Consider the following 16,251-nt stretch of genomic DNA (forward strand, 5'->3'; position numbering starts at 1 on the left):
TACAAACATCAAAGTTCTTCAACTTCAAAGAAAGAGTACTCCCTTTGACTTTTGACGTTATTTCCTTCCACCGACTGTGTCCAAAGATATCGAGTAGATTCCGGTCGTCAGGTGTTTAGTGTCGTTGTGAAACTGGATAGAAAGAAAAATGGTATGTTTATATAATTTATAATTATATATCTGAATTTCAAATTAATATAATTTTTGTTACATTTAGTGTATCATTTTGGTTCTGTATTTCGAACTCAGAACTTATTATTTTACTAGAACTAGCTATTGTTGGGTCAGGCAAAGATGAGAATGAAATTTTTTTTCCTTTTAAACTATTGTAACCTGTCGATGTCTCTTTGGGTATTTATGTAATCCATTTTAATGCTTTTTGTATCTGCACAGTGTAATGAAAGTGCAAGGACACTTGGCTGTTTTACTAAAATGGTAATTGTCATTGAGAATGTTATGGTTTGAGTACGACATATATTTTGGTTCTTAGGGAACTTTCCAGTATCAGTAATCAACTGTTGAATAACTGCTCGGTTATTAATAGTACTGGGTCGATCTATTAGTTACCCATGTGAATGTTACTGTGGGGAATGTGTTAGTAAAACTTGGGACCAAAGGGGTGCAAATGAGGAATCGCATCATCTTGTTTTTCTGGCATTGTTATGAAGATTATAAATACCCCCCGTGAAGTTGCGGTGTATTAATGTTTCATCGCCATTAGATACTTTTATTTCTTACTTTTTTTGTCCTTAGACGGAGCAGCAATTGGACTGTGCTCTGGATTTGATGCGGAGACTTCCACCTCAGCAAATAGAAAAGAATCTCAGTGATTTAATTGATCTTGTTCCAAGCTTATGCGAAGACCTTTTGTCTTCCGTGGATCAACCGCTGAAAATAGCCCGAGATAAGGAAATTGGAAAAGATTACCTTCTATGTGATTACAACCGTGACGGTGATTCATACAGGTGTGTGATGTTTCCATTTTATCATAAGTGTGTCAGTATTATCCTTTAGGTTGATTGATATCAATTATTGCTCATGGTTTAATATTTTTTGCCATTTTTGTTAGTTGTTTGCATATGATCAAGGCAATTGGTACTATCTTCCACTGTTACAGATACTTTTTGTGCGCAAAGATATTGAACTTTCTATCGTTGTCTCTCTATCTTAGTATGCATGTTAAAAAGGGAATATAGTGAAAATTAGTATAAGAAATACTTTTTTTCATGAACGGTTTTTAATGCCGCTTTACATGCCCATGTTTTTTTTAAGAATTTGCTATTGAGTGATAGGACATTGTTACCTAAGGTCAAGTGTCACTAATCAATGTATTTCATTAGTCTTTGCAACAGTGGGAATATTTATTATTCAATTCATACTTCTACAGGCCACTTATAATTATTACAAGGTTCAACCCTCAATTTTATAAGAGCTTCAATTCGAGTCAGTCTGACATGTCAATGGTATATGTTAGATTTAATTGGTATCAATTGTTGGTACTTCAATACCACTTGTTTTATATTGGCCTAGTTTCAGATTGATTTTTTTTGCTGATGTCTGTACTGTGATGATTGCTGCACTCTTAGAATTTTTCATTGAATTTGGGCTTTGCAAGTGTCCTCTATCCAGTCATCTACCTCTCGATCAGAGCTTCTTATGTAGTATCTGATTAGGAATGTTCGAATTGCCATGATGTCACATTTATGGGAAAGCGACAATATTTGTTCATTTCACTTAGAAAATAGATGCAGAAGTAGATTTATATTTTGGATCTCTGAATTAATACTAGAGTGAAATCTAGTGACCCAAATGGACACAAATATGAACGTGTTACTTCCTTAATATCACAATTGAACCTTTCTCTCTTCCTTGTGAATTAAATAGTTTTTTTTATATGGCAGTTTATTTAAAAAATAAATTTACAGTGACCATAAGGAACAGGTTTATATTAAATTGTCGAATGTATCATTTTCTTGCTGTGAGCTTCATGCATTAGCATATGAGAGTGCAGTATAATGTAACTCCTCTATTCTGCTGTTTGGTTTGCTGCTGCATAGTTGTTATTTTTCAGACAATGTGTCTCCTCCAGTCCTGGAGGCCAGGGCCACACACTGGTGGAGGTCTGGTGCAAGTTGCTCCATGGAATAAATTTAGGGGGGAACACCAAATTTTGAAGAATCTTTGACCTTAAGATGCATGTTATGTTATTTGGAACTGTGTTTAACAATTTTGAGACAGAAGATAGTCATGTTATTTACGGAAGCAAGATTATTTGGAGCTGTGTGGAATCATATGGGAAGGCAATATCCTGCAATTGGAAAGGCAAATGTTGCCAAGTACAATTTCAGTGCATGAGTTTCAGTGCAATCAGTTACTTCCCTAAAGGAGTGAAGACCTAAAAGAGACATGCCTTTGCTTTTGACTGAATGGTCCACAAAAATCAACATATTATCTTTTAAGCAACCTAAATATTTCACAGTGGAAACTTCAAGGAGAGGTTCTTAATTAGAGAGGCTTTTTTTATAAATAAATTGACTCAGAATTTTATTTCCTGGAAATGAAGTTGAGCTTCTGAGTATTGCACCATTTAGCAATCAAATTTTTTTTCAAAATTTTTCAAATTCAAAAGTTTTTCTGACTACCTTTGCAGTCTAATTTTTTGGAAGATTTTACATCCATCACCATAGAGTACTGTATTAGCTTTGGAGTAAACAATGAGGGAGCTGAGTTTGTAAATGAATAGGTTGAATAGATATGGTACAGAGACACTACCCTGTGGAACACTAGATGTGTTCAGGAACCAGTGAGAAGAAGAACTTGAGATTATTACCTGCTGCATTGTGTTGCTTAAACGATTTCATTTGATAGAGAAAACTGCCATGCATGTCGAACCTTAGGCAGGGTTTGTACTGGCTAGGGAAATAAATATGGGGGCTGCAAGTCATGCAAATGCCAGGGAAACTAGGTAATGGTTTGGGAAAAACTCCAGAAGCATAACATATAGATGTAAGTTGTGGTTGAATGGAGCATTGTGTTGGGCATTATGTTGCCCTTCTCACTGAAGTTGCTAGAGGTAGAACAGGCCTAGCACTACTTTACTTTGATTCTTCAACTACTTCCTGAATTTATTTTATAATATACCTTCCTGTATTTTTCCATAAACTTCCTGTATCATTTTTACTATGTCAGGGAAATTTGAAAGATTTGGACTAGAAATCAGGGAAATTTATGGAATGTTGGTATGAACCTTGATAGTTTCCAAGTAGGCTTCCGCGGTGGTTATGACGGTAGGCTGCGATTCTTCTGGGTTTCCTTCCGAGTTTATCTATTTTACTGGACAGTTATTTTAAAATCCAAAATTTATCCAGTAAAATAGATAAACAAGGAAGGAAACCTAGAAGAATCACTTCCTACCCAATGAATCTTAGTAGACTGAATTTGCAAAAAAAAAATGTGGTTAAGAGATTTGAAGGCTTTCGATAAATCAGGAAAGATCTTATCTTGGAATTGTTTGCTATTAAGCTGACTCTATGGTGTTGATTGATTGGCAGAAAAGGAGATAGTTATTCAATTTGTTTGAGAATAATCCTATGGGTGACATTAGAGAGGTTTGGGAGTAGGGAAATCAGGTGATGGATTGAAATTCTAGCTTTAGGTCTAGTTTTATTATTAGGAACAATGTTTGTTTGCCCTCTTGTATTGGGGGAAACTGACAAAGAGTAAAGGAGCTATTGAGCAAAAGAATTTTAAGTATTTGTCAGAGAGGACGCAATGTGAATTAAAATGTCATTGTTGTGTATAATGAGGCCATTGGCACTTCAGAATCAATGGTGAGGTATATTAGAAAGATACCTCTTGTGAATCAGTCTCCAATCATTTTAGACAGTGCAGAGCTCTAGACTTTATGGAATGGCCATGTGCATTAGAAGTATAGCATACATGCATTAAACGGTGTGAAAAACATTTAAGAAACAAATGGGGATTGTTTGCACTCACAGAATTGATGGTTTCTTAATAAATGTACTCTGGGTCATGGGAGTGAAAGTGGGTCAAGTCATACTATTTTAAAATTTCTTGAGGGTATAGGTAATTGATGAACGCACCTATACTGCTGATATTGGAGTATGATAGTCTTTTTTTGGTCTCAATGAAAATGTGCTCTGTATGGTCATTTCGAGTGGCCGTGTAGATATACTATGCTTGGTGTTTGTCTTTTAAAATGAGCAAGCTGTTGACTTTGAACCAAGAGGGAACTTCTTGCTTCTGGGTTTTATCAAATGGATAAATTCCTTTATGGTACTTTAGGTGATAGTATACAGGAAGTCTACTCTTTTGGATAGGAGTGAGGAGAGGACAGACCGGAGAATGAGGTCAAGGGAGCAATTAATATCCGTGCAGTAGACCCTCATCCAGTCTGTTAAGGGTTTTGGGGGGTGGGTCCATTTTAGGGGAAGGAAAACAAAGTTGAATCAAGGAACTCATGGTTGAAGTCTTAAACCTGAATCACACGATCATTATTTTCATCATTTTCGAATCCTCACTCCAACGATCACTCTAGTGATCACTCAGAAATGATCGTCGGGTGCAATTGTTTTTCCCGATGGCTCCAGTGATAAGGATTCCTATCTCTTTTTTCATCACTCGGCCCGTCACTTTTTCCGTACTTGAAACCACGTATCAGCCAATCAGAACACATGGCTGTATAGAGCAATTGCAGCACAATGTTTGACAATCATGGGAACGACATAGGTAAACATGAATGACTAGCTGTGAGAACACCAAAAATTGACGGATGGAGTAATGAAAAGAGTGACTGAAGTAATGACCATGTGATTAAAAAAAGTGATGTCTCGAGCATTCAATTTTCTGTCCCCGAAAAGCAATCACAGGGGTGAGCAATAAGAAGGACAAAACAAATGACCATGTGATTCAGGCTTCAAATGTTTCTGCTGGGAGTGATTGTCTGAGGGAAAATGGAGGATGGGAGAAAGACCATCATTGCCAATTTTGCATCCCTCCATGCAAAACTGGCGAAGAAAAAGAGTACACATGAAAACTTGCAGGAATGATCATCTAATGTGTCAGATGGATACCCACTTGTTGGAGACCCTCTATGGATTGATTTATTAAAATCACCGAAAAGGATGAGTAAACTAAGGTTAATGGCTCTCATTAGCAAACCAAGGCAGTCCTCTTTGTTGGTTGGTTGGTATCATTGGTGGAGAGTCGAAACAGCCAACTAGAGTTTTTAGTGGCTTAGAATTTTAGTCAGAGATCAAAGAGACTTTATACCATAGGATGTCCATACCAGTCTCAGGTCCATATGATGTTTTGATGAAGAATTGTTGTTAATGGCAACAAGTACCTTTGAATGGTCTATCATGGTAAATGGTGTAAGGTGGCCAGACACTTAAAATGGGTAATGGTCCTGAATTCACTTTAATCCTATTGTTGGTGATAATCTCTCATGGGAATCTGTTATAATTCTGATGCTGTCAATCCTCCCTAGACAACTCTGTGGATCTATGAACCCTTTTTTCAAGTAACCAAATGTTATTTGGGCCTTTTTGTATATCATTCAGGATTGTCTCTTCCTTTCCAAAATACCTATGAAACACTGATGGCCCGAGCCACCCTACTGTCATGAATGGGCTGTTGACATAAAACTGTCCATTTGTGTCCTTGTGGAACAGAAGATGAATTGATACTTCGGAAGATTTTAATGTTATCATTTAAAATCGAATGTTTTTGAGTCTGTGGAGTGCTTTGACTTGAAATTTTGAGTTTTTAAATTTAATATTTTCCGATTAAGTATGTGTCTATTTTACTCATTCTGGAACAAATGAGGCAAGCATGTCATGATAATGAATTGTGCCTTATCCTCCTCCAGATCTCCGTGGAGCAATGCTTATGACCCTCCCCTGGAAGATGGCTCCATGCCATCGGAGCGGTTGCGCAAACTGGAAATAGATGCCAATCATGCCTTCGATCAGTACAGAGAAATGTACTTCGAAGGTGGTGTGTCATCTGTATACCTTTGGGACTTGGACCATGGGTTTGCAGGTATGTCTGCTTCCAGGTTTCATTTGTGGTTCACTCTGAACCAGAATAGTGCATTCTGGTCTGCCTAACTTGTATTAGTTTTTAGTAGTTTTGTACATATTTTAATTATTTTCTGTTGGCCTTTTTTGCATTTGTATATACCGACCAGTGGCACTACCTTAAATTATTGTTTAGGCCATTAATAATGATGAGTTGACTTTTGATGGGTTTTGGCTACATTGAGTGTGGAGTAGTCATTTTCTGTAATTAATGAGCTTGGGTTGCAATGTACTTCTGTTGTAGTTCTTGATGTCATTTTAACTCTGAATTAAGACCATGAATCTGAAAAATACTGAAAAGAATAGTTTGAATTAGCCAGGTTGGCATCAAACACAGGAATACTAATATTGTAAAATCCCTACTTCTTGTAAAGCAAATTGTGGTAAACCACATTTTCTTATAATAGTCTCACCAAAATTCTAGCATGTAGCGTAGGGGAAATATTTTCATACTGTCCATCTTTTTATAACCCCCATATTTTGTGTAAGAAATACACCTCAAACTAGGAAACTGTCTTTAATAGTAAATATTGTGCATTAAATGTTCATCATTACATTGGGATGTTCCCACTGCTATGCTTGTAAAATCCATAATTTTAAGATCCCTTCCTACTTACCATTTGTTACTAGTAATGTGCCAGTACTCGAAAATTCTAGTGAAGTCAAGTAGTTGGTACTCGATTCGAGTAGTATTATGAATGTTGAGTCAAGTAGTTTTCGTTTGAGAGCTGCTGAGGCCCGTAAGTTCAGAAATCTGCCGACAGAGGGCGTTATCATGACACTCGCGTACTAATATCATTTTAAAATTCATTCAGATGCCTTCACCTAGGAGTTTCAGCTTTTTCATACATAGCAGTCTACCACTATAGTAGTTGCTGTGGGTGCCGAATACCTTTTTGTCAGCCGTGGCATGCGACCGTCTTCCGCCCCGGTGGCGTAATCATAGTGGATCACAGCATCACTCATACTTTCTTATGTGATACTTTTATACCCTAGCATACTTTCTTCACTCAATCGCAGAGGGAATATGTAAAAATTGTTTGAATTCCTATTGAGAAATGCAAAGTTTCAGCGGGCAATGCCGGTTTTTCCCGGTGTTTGACGTCACAAGTGGTGCCATGAACGGACAGAAAATAGAGTCAATGGTTGATTAAACGAAGTAAGAAATAAAGAAAAATTCTATTTTTGATCTGCAAAGCTAAAGCTAAGTTCTATAGTTCATTCGCTTCGTCCACAAAAAGCCATGAATATTCAAGATCCAAATAAATCCTTGATGTAACTTTTAATAAAACTTCCCAAACCTTGCAACTTTGGAAAGAAACTACTTGCCCAGCTACACAAGTGTGTTGCGGTAGACATTTCTCAGCAGGCAGTAATACTGTAACGTGGAGACGTCAAAACCTGCTTCCTGAGCATGTGGAACAATTGGTTTTACTGAACTGAAAATTGAGAATTTGAAGGGATCAAATATTACATGATACATTTACATATACAATCTTAATTACAATTGTACAAATATCTTTATTGAGGGTTCTTATAAGCAGTTCGGATACATACATTGATGACATGTTACTGGAGGTTACTTCATTTCAAATGTGCTTATGGAACTGTTTAAGACACATTGATTTTAATTCATCTCCTAATTGTGACTCAATTACCATCAACGTTCGTAATTATCTTTTCCTTTTTACATCAAGCTAAGCATTCGAAATGAAAAATTCGCAACAGGATTGAAAAAAATGAGAATATGTTGGAGCATGCTATGCTGTATTGCCTAGTTCAAGAATTACCATACTTGACTCGATACTCACGAGTAGTTTTCAACTCCACTCGATACTCAACTTGAGGTCAAAAAGTACTACTCGTACATCCCTATTTGTAACCATTCTAAAACATTCAAATCCACAATCAACACAATGCAGGCCAACAACTAAAGTCTTTCACATTGTCACTCTAATCTAAACACGAGGCTATGAAATTGGTACAGAAACCTGAGGGGACAACAACCTAAAATTGTTGGTTACTTCTCTTTGCCAATCCCAGGATTTGCCTTGTTATACCTGTATCATTTAAATGGCTAATATAGCCCAATGGCAGAACCATGTGACCTTAGATTGTGGTTGTAGGGAATCGGGTTGGTGTGGTGGCTAGAGTGTTGGCTTCCCACCCAGTGGGCTTGGGTTCAAATCCTGGCAGTGGCTGAGAATTTCAGAGACTGCCTAATCCCTCCTTGAATGTTGTGTGGAGGACATTTTCAAGCGAAACACTCCGTCCATCGTTTGGGACGTTAAGCCGTGGTCCCCTTGGTGCCTTTCATTAAGAGCAGACTAACGCCGACGACTGTTTTCTCTCCACCCTTTCTTACCTACCCTTCCCCCATGGCGCAAGTGACCTAAGCTGTTGGTTGCCTCCTCCAAATACCGTATCAGATTGTGGTTGCTTTTTGTTTGCAGATGCTTATTCGAGCTCATCTCATGCTAACCTGCACATACATATATCTAGAGGCCAACCAGATAACATATTAAGTAAAAATATTTCAAATAAATGCTCAGTCATAAATTATGCTTTTCCAGAAAAAAAATTTTGAATCATTGTCAATAGCCAGTGGGGAAGTATTAATTTAGAACTATGGGAAGCATGTACCTGTAAAATATGCAACCTTCCTTATTTTTTTCTATGTCACTTCTCATGCATAGCTATTAATAGTATCACATGTGCATCAGGAAACTGACATGAAAATTGATAGATAGAAAACTGACTTTACTACTGAAGAAGGCTGAGTTCAATATGGTGGATTGCGTTGGATATAGTGAAAAGAGCTGTATAGAATGAGTGATCAATTTGAGCAACAATGTTTATTTCATTTAAATTAATATCCTGCGTAATTAATCGTAACGGGCGTAACTTAGTGGAAATCCATAATCGCAGGACTAGGAAGATCAAAAACTTTGCTATCTCCACATAGTGATTTATTAACACCGACCATGGTTTCGTTACAGAGTAACATTATCAACGTGAAAATTCAGGTAAATTGACGATATATATAGCAGGAGCTGTTGGTTAGGGGGAGGTAAGACCACCTTTACCCTTCTCGCTCCCCCCTCCTCCACTTTCCCCCTTACTCATCCACCCCTCCACCCACGCCACCCACAGTGACGCCAAACCCAGCTCCAACCCCCAACCCTTACCTCCCCCTAACCAACGGCTCCCACTATATGTACTCTCAATTTACCTGAATTTTCACCTTGATAATGTTACTATGTAACGAAACCATGGTCGGCTTTAATAAATCACTTTATGGAAATAGCAAAGTTGTTGATCCTTCTATTCCTGCGTAATATCCTACAGTTTAACTTATGCAGAATCAAAGTGGAAAGGTTTTGTTTTGTTTATGTTGTAATGTTTTTTTTTTCTCTGCTTCACTTCACTTACAAATATTTTTATTACACTTTAAATAAAACAAACTCGGGAGCAAAGAAACACCCGTCCGCCATAACTATCACAATCCAACTACCCACTTCACACTCCTTCCCGCGCCATCAACAACCACAACAATTACCTCACTCCACCTCTGCTGCTTATTGTTGCCCGCTTCATGTCACACCAAAATCCAAAACAAACAACTCAAAATTAGGTGTTACAATGTAGTATGTTTTCTTGGCAACAGCCTGTATTAGAAGTAGTTGTATAGTTAGTTTATTGTGCATTATTAATTAATTAATACTATTCAGCTTATCATTTATTTTTATGTGATTATTTTAGGTGTCATCTTGATTAAGAAAGCTGGTGATGGTTCAAAAAAGATAAAGGGTTGCTGGGATTCCATCCACGTGGTGGAAGTGCAAGAGAAGTCAAGTGGTAGGAGTGCACATTACAAATTGACCTCCACTGCCATGTTGTGGCTGCAAACGAACAAAGACGGTTCAGGGACTATGAACCTTGGAGGAAGTCTGACCCGCCAAGTAAGTTTTTTGTGCTCATTTCTAGTTATGATCACTCAAGCTACTCTCTTTGAATCAACATATCACACTTTAAATAAATTTACTCATGTTGATTTTATCAAAATATATGGAGCTAACCTGCTCCTTATATTTTTATTGGACAAAAAATCTACTTGATCATCATTGGTGTCCACTGCAGTATTTGTGTTTGAAAAAATTAAAGGTGTTGAATTTGCTGTCAAGCCAACTTGCCTTTGATTCTTGTGTTGTGGTATTTCCAAATGTCTGTTGTACAAACCATTGCAGGATTGGCTAGGAAAAGCTTGTTCTAGTCAAAGAGAAGGTTTATTTGTGCATAGGTGATGGTTTTCCTAGAGGTTTTCATATGTTAACCATTAAAAGGGTTTTATTTATGAAAGTAGAGTTTGGAGAAATGACTGCTGGTAGTGGCATACAAAAGTGGAGATTCTCTTGGTGGGAGAGTCACAGTACAAGAGTTCTGGTTGATCAGTATACACCCATGTCTCGTATAGCGCAATTTCGATTAGCCCAATTTCGATATAGCGCAAATACGTTCCTCGGGGAAACATTGCAACGCAGTGTAGCCTAATCAAAAATCTTAAACGCTCTCGTGATAAAACGTGAGCTTGCGCGAAGTACACACAAAATTTCTATCATTTTACGCATATTAATATTATTGCTTGCCTCAAAGCTTCTTTTTGTTTATATATTAATCGAAATCCATTGCTGTGCAATTGCCAAAAGTATTACTCGTCATTGGGTCCAGATAGCCGGCCTACCGAAGTAATTTATCTCGCCTCCTTAACAGAATGATAATAAATAATTTAGATCGTTAATTAAGCGTGGGGCTAGTGGAAATGAATTTTTTTTTCAGCAATACGGTTTGAGACGTATTTTTGCCGTCATAGGTTATCGGGCGATTGACTTCCAGGTAGAGGGTCTACGCTAAAGCCTTCAAGGTCATCGGTATTCACGGGGGAGAAATGGAGCGGTGGCCGAGTTGCGCATGAATAGCATCAACACATAAAAGGGTCCGCTATAGAGTCTCAAACACAATGGCTTCGTTCCCTCCCCTCAGTCGTAGGCCTTCTGCGTCTCAGGAATACAGCTCAGCAGTGGAAGGTGATTTAGATAGAGCCATACAGAGTAAAAACCAAGAGGTTATGGCAAAAAATAGGAATGCGTGCAGAAAAATCAAGAATTTATTAAGAAAAACCATAAACCTAGAAGAGGAATTGAAAGAGGTCAATTGCTTTGAAAATGGAGAGCGTCAAAGCGATATTGCGTGGAAGTTTAAACGCACGATGCCTTATTCTTAATAAAGACGAAGTTAAAACATCAGTGACCTCAGCCGCACCAACTTCAACCAAGCGGTCTACACATACGGAAAGTTCATAGAGAATCAGTACAAAAAGACGAGAGAGGTAATCGCTCCGAGACATTAGTGAAAGCTCCGGTTGGTTCCAGAATTTAAACGGCCTGCAGGTATTTTCAGTGCGGCGATATCAGGTGAATATGCAAGTGTTGATAGCACTGTCACCGCAACATTTTCTGATGAACTCCAAGCTGTGATTGAAAGTGGCTCCTTTCCCCCTCAACCAGTTTTTAGTGTTGACGAGACGATATTGTTTTGGAAAAGAATGCAATCTCGTTCATTCATTTTCAGGGAAGGATAACCTGGGTCAGATTTCGAGGCATTTAAAGACTTTCACGTAGCTGCTAATGACTCGGAGGACTTCAAATTAAAATGATTTATCATTCATAAACTCCGCTAGCTATGAAATGGCTAGCGGAGTAGCGGCTTCAAAGTAGCATTTTCCTGTCATTTTAATGAGCGACAAAAGGGCCTGGGTGACACAATAGTTGTTTTTAGACTAGTTTGAAAAATTGTCAACTGCCGGCAACGCATTATGATCCCCTGATATAGCAGATGTTAGCCCACCCGCACGACAGGAGGGAATTTCAAAAGCACGTAAGAATTTTTTTTAACGTGAATAAAAGTCTTTGAATGCGTGTATACTATCTTTAAAGATGTTTTAAACTATAAACATTTATATAAATAATGTTTTCTAAGGCTTTTTATGGGAATATAGATGTTTTAGAGGAAATTCAATACCCAAGACCTATGCTACTAGGAACGCATCCCTATCTTCCCAATGATAAAACGCTCTCGTATAACGCAAATTCGTATAGTGCAAAGACCCCGAGGAACGTATCCCTTGCGCTATACGAGACATGGGTGTATCTTAGTTTGTGTTTTGGGAAAGATGTGAAAATGAGGTGTATGGATTAGGAGGAAAAAGGATAGGCATATCACCATAGCCCATTTGATGGGTCAGTATCTGGAGAATTTTATTTTGTCTCTCTCTTTAGGATTTGGGTCCAGTGAGACAAGTTTAATAGAGAAGGTGCCACTTGGCTATCTTATGACTTCTGGCTTGTTATAATTAAATAATAAATGAATATTCTTTGGCAAATAATAAATAAATAATCTGGAATTGGTGCCAAGCACTACGACATAAGCACTGTATCTTAATTGGTAATTATTGTGTCTGGTTCATTGAATAGTCTATTATGATTGAGCTAATGCTTAGGTTGGGGAAAGAATGTGATTGGGGTCTATGGAATTATGGGGGAAGAAATGTGGACTGAAGCGATTAGTGAAGATTTCAAGTGGGTGATTGAAGGGAATGATTTTGAAATCAAACTTGATGGGGAGGTTTGAGTTAATGAAAGTCAGTATTATCTGGATTAACCGACATTAGAATTACCGTATTTCTCCGAATATAGTCCCCCTCTGAATATAGTCCCCCCCCTAATTTTGAGGCTTCAGTTTCGCGAAAAGTTTAAAAAAATTTGTTTTAATATAGTCCCCCCCTTTACTTTTAACACAGGCATTTTTGAAAAAAAAGGGGGGACTATATTCAGGCATATACGGTACTAAGAAGGACTTCTTGTTTCTTACATTAATCATTATTTAATGTGTGTTGTTTCTCCTTGTCAAAAATTGTTGCAAATGTTTTTAGGTATATTTTTTGGATAATCGAGTGAGTTCTTCACTCAGTAGACCTGGTCTTGTACCAGATGATGGCTCTATGCAGAGGCGCAGCTAGGATTTAAGGCTAGGGGGGTTTCAGGCGCAACTAATACTGGTGGGCCTGGGGGTGTGGCATACCAGCCAGGGTAAGCGGGAGGTGCAGAGGCCCTCTGCCAGGAAAAAATTAAAATAAATGGTTCAAAATTGTTAGTTTTACGGCCTTCTGAGGGATATTTTATTAATCCTCACACAATTCTATAAGTAATATTAATCCAATAATGTAAAATAGATTTACTTTAAAAATTTCTGTGAGCTCTGGGAGGGGTTTTATCCCCCAAAACCCTCCCCTTGCTGCGCCACTGGCTCTGTGAGCTGAAACACATTGTATGCAGTAAAACAATTCTGTGGAAAAGTGCTACGATCTTTTATTTATTTAAATATGTATGTCTAACTTCCACTAATTGAAGCCTGAATTTGTTGAACAAGTTTTAATTCTTAACAACCGGGTTACATTTCACATAGTACAAGGGATGAAGGCACCAAAAAAATCCTCCAGCTCTTCCAATGAAATAGCTTGATGAAATACTGGTGCTGACCTGTTTAAACAACTGAGTGGATGGTTTTCTCTATGGCAGAGACAGCCATGGCCATTCATGTTGAGCATTTCTTCCTTTGTTGTGTTTTGCAGGTGGAGCAGGATGCAAGTGTCAGTGAGGCTTCTCCACACATAGCAAACATAGGTCGAATGGTTGAGGATATGGAGAATAAAATAAGAAATACTCTGAATGAAATCTACTTTGGGAAGACAAAGGATATAGTTAATGGCCTTCGTTCTGTTGAGCCGTTGGCAGACAAGCGGCGTGAAGCTGCCTTACGCCATGACCTTGCGGCTGCCCTGCAACGGAGACAGGCCAAGGGGGAGTCCAACTGATGAGGCTAGCGAGGAGGGTGCCCCTGAGTGCTCCCTCCCTGCCTGTGCACAATGGATTGTGTTTGAAATGAAAAAATTGATGGGACATGAATGCAGGAGGACAGGTGCTAACTTCTCGTTTGGTTGCATCTTCACCCAAGGACTACTCCACGCCTCTTAGAAAAGCTGAAGTTTGAATGTGCGATTTTGTACTCATAACATTATTGCCAATTTGTGGTTATTGTATAATGGGAGAGGTTGGCCATTGAGAAAGCGGTTGTGTTGATGGAAATACTTGCCCTAAGCATAGTATTTATGTGAAAGGTATGACTGAATGACATCCTCATATAATGGTTAAATTTGCAATTGTTGGAAGGTGGTTAACTAAGTCCTCTTAAAATTTTGAGGATGACTTAAACGAACTGATGAGTTATCATATCTGTTATGGTTGCATAGCTAATCCTGCAATAGAAAACAATTAACAAATAAAATTATTTTGAATCATACCATTATTTTGTTTTAGTGTATCTAACCTTAATTTCTTAGGATTGAGAAAACTTACTCAAGGTAAGTTTTAATAATTAACATGCACTTTTGTTTCTGTACCGTCATGTGTATCATAATTATTATTATTATTATTATTTGAAAAACTTAATAATTTAAGTGTTGTTGAATGTTCCAGAATTTTAATGTTTTCAAGTTTTGTTCCTACAGTGTTAGGCTTCCATATAAAATTGAAGCTGACTGTTATGCCAATTTTATGTGTTATAAGCAATGCATTAACAAATGTTTTCTTTTATGATTTAAAGTGACATTAAATATCTTTCAAATTTTGAATGACTAGTTTAATTTACCCGTTATTCCTTATTTAGTTATGCTTTTTTGTAAAAAGACTTGTTGGGCTTGATAACTGAGTGGAATAATTGCACCGGCCCCCATACTGAGTATATCAAATTTGCTCTCTGCCTTTTATTTTTTTGATTTTTGTGGAAGGTACATGATAGTTACATTATGGTTACAACTTTAGTTTTGTGCATGTGAGAGCCCTCGTAAATAATATGCCATTTGCCTTGTGGTGTACAAATGAAGAAGAGGCATGATTTGTCATCTGTGAAACACACTGCAGCATGACCATGCAGTGCATCTTTCTGTCAAACTGCATGCTCTTGTGGTTTTTATATTTTTGAATGAGAAATCAATTTAGGGAGTTCAAAAACTGATTGTAATCCCTTTGCATCTGGAAGTTCTATTTAATATTTTCAGAGTTCAAGCCTATAAATGTTATATTAGTACATATATAATTTTATTGCCATGTGAGTATCAAGTTAATCATTACTGTGCTATCATCATGGTCTGCCTGTCTTTGGTAGCCTTCATTCAGAAATCTTAAGAAATTGGGGTGGTCTGCACTGTATAAGTTTATGTGTGTAATTTACATCTTAAAGTATAAATTACAGTGGTATGTGATGACAGTTTCAGTAGGTGAAGCAGAGGCCCATTTCTGTGCTTATAGAAAAGAGCTGATGTAAAAAGTTTTGAATGATGTGCAAAGACATACATATTTCACGGCTATTCATTGCAAGTTTAATTATGTTATTGCCACAAACTTGAATGCACCAGAAGCAATAGATTGAGACAGACAGTAAACGATCATGCTCACAACATGTGTTCTTGTCTTTGAAGAACCCAACTGAAGCATGCTTCAGTAACCATTCATTAGGCATAGATCCTCCTTACCTAATGAGGTTGAGGGTATTAAGAGAGTGGCTTTTGGAGCAATGGTGTAACTATAGATCCCCCCCAAAGCCTCAGAGAAATAAAAAATATATTTAAAACTATGTATTGTCTAGTTTTGACATATAATAACTATATCTGCTTAAAATTCAAGTTTTAGTGCCGAAATGATGCAAAATGTAATTCCAGGCATGTCATTTTTCAAAAATTTTACCAGATTTTGCCTGGGGGAGGGATCGCCACCCCGGGCAATCTCATCCCCCCCTAGGGCATATTGCTAGTTACGCCACTGCTTTGGAGCATATATAAGTCAGTGAATCGCTCTTGCCAGGGCTTCGGTGAAGCATCTTAGCCTCTGCTTCAGATGGCTTCCTAATGGATGTCATCAAAGCCTCGGAGAGCAAGTGTGGCTCATGAATGGAAAGTAATGTCATATTTTTCCCTCGAGCCGCATTGTATTTATAGCATAAAATGCAAGTTATTTTAGTATCGAGGCTGTTAGTCCCT

The 16,251-nt window shown here is 37.7% G+C and overlaps 2 protein-coding genes across 2 annotated transcripts in view; one reads left to right on the forward strand and one right to left on the reverse strand.

Moving 5' to 3' along the window:
* The window catches only part of LOC124171663 (atypical protein kinase C), a 65,825-nt gene extending 65,733 nt beyond the window's left edge, over positions 1-92 (reverse strand). The window contains exon 1 of the mRNA XM_046550889.1: positions 4-92. The gene's annotated coding sequence lies outside the window, so the exon portion shown is untranslated. The remainder of the gene's footprint in view (positions 1-3) is intronic.
* Positions 61-14,847, forward strand: LOC124171665 (F-actin-capping protein subunit beta). The gene is made up of 5 exons (XM_046550894.1): positions 61-151; positions 754-965; positions 5,891-6,063; positions 9,864-10,063; positions 13,789-14,847. Exons 1-5 carry the CDS (start codon positions 149-151, stop codon positions 14,029-14,031), a joined length of 831 nt encoding a protein of 276 aa, XP_046406850.1. The 5' UTR covers positions 61-148; the 3' UTR covers positions 14,032-14,847.
* The last annotated feature ends 1,404 nt before the right edge of the window (positions 14,848-16,251 follow it).

This window comes from Ischnura elegans, chromosome X (genome assembly GCF_921293095.1).
Source record: "Ischnura elegans chromosome X, ioIscEleg1.1, whole genome shotgun sequence".
NCBI lineage: Eukaryota > Metazoa > Arthropoda > Insecta > Odonata > Coenagrionidae > Ischnura > Ischnura elegans.

Coding starts and splice junctions, on each gene's coding strand:
- LOC124171665 (XM_046550894.1), top strand. Junction 966..5,890: donor CGTGACGGTGATTCATACAG/GTGTGTGATGTT, acceptor ATCCTCCTCCAG/ATCTCCGTGGAGCAATGCTT. Junction 10,064..13,788: donor GAGGAAGTCTGACCCGCCAA/GTAAGTTTTTTG, acceptor TGTGTTTTGCAG/GTGGAGCAGGATGCAAGTGT.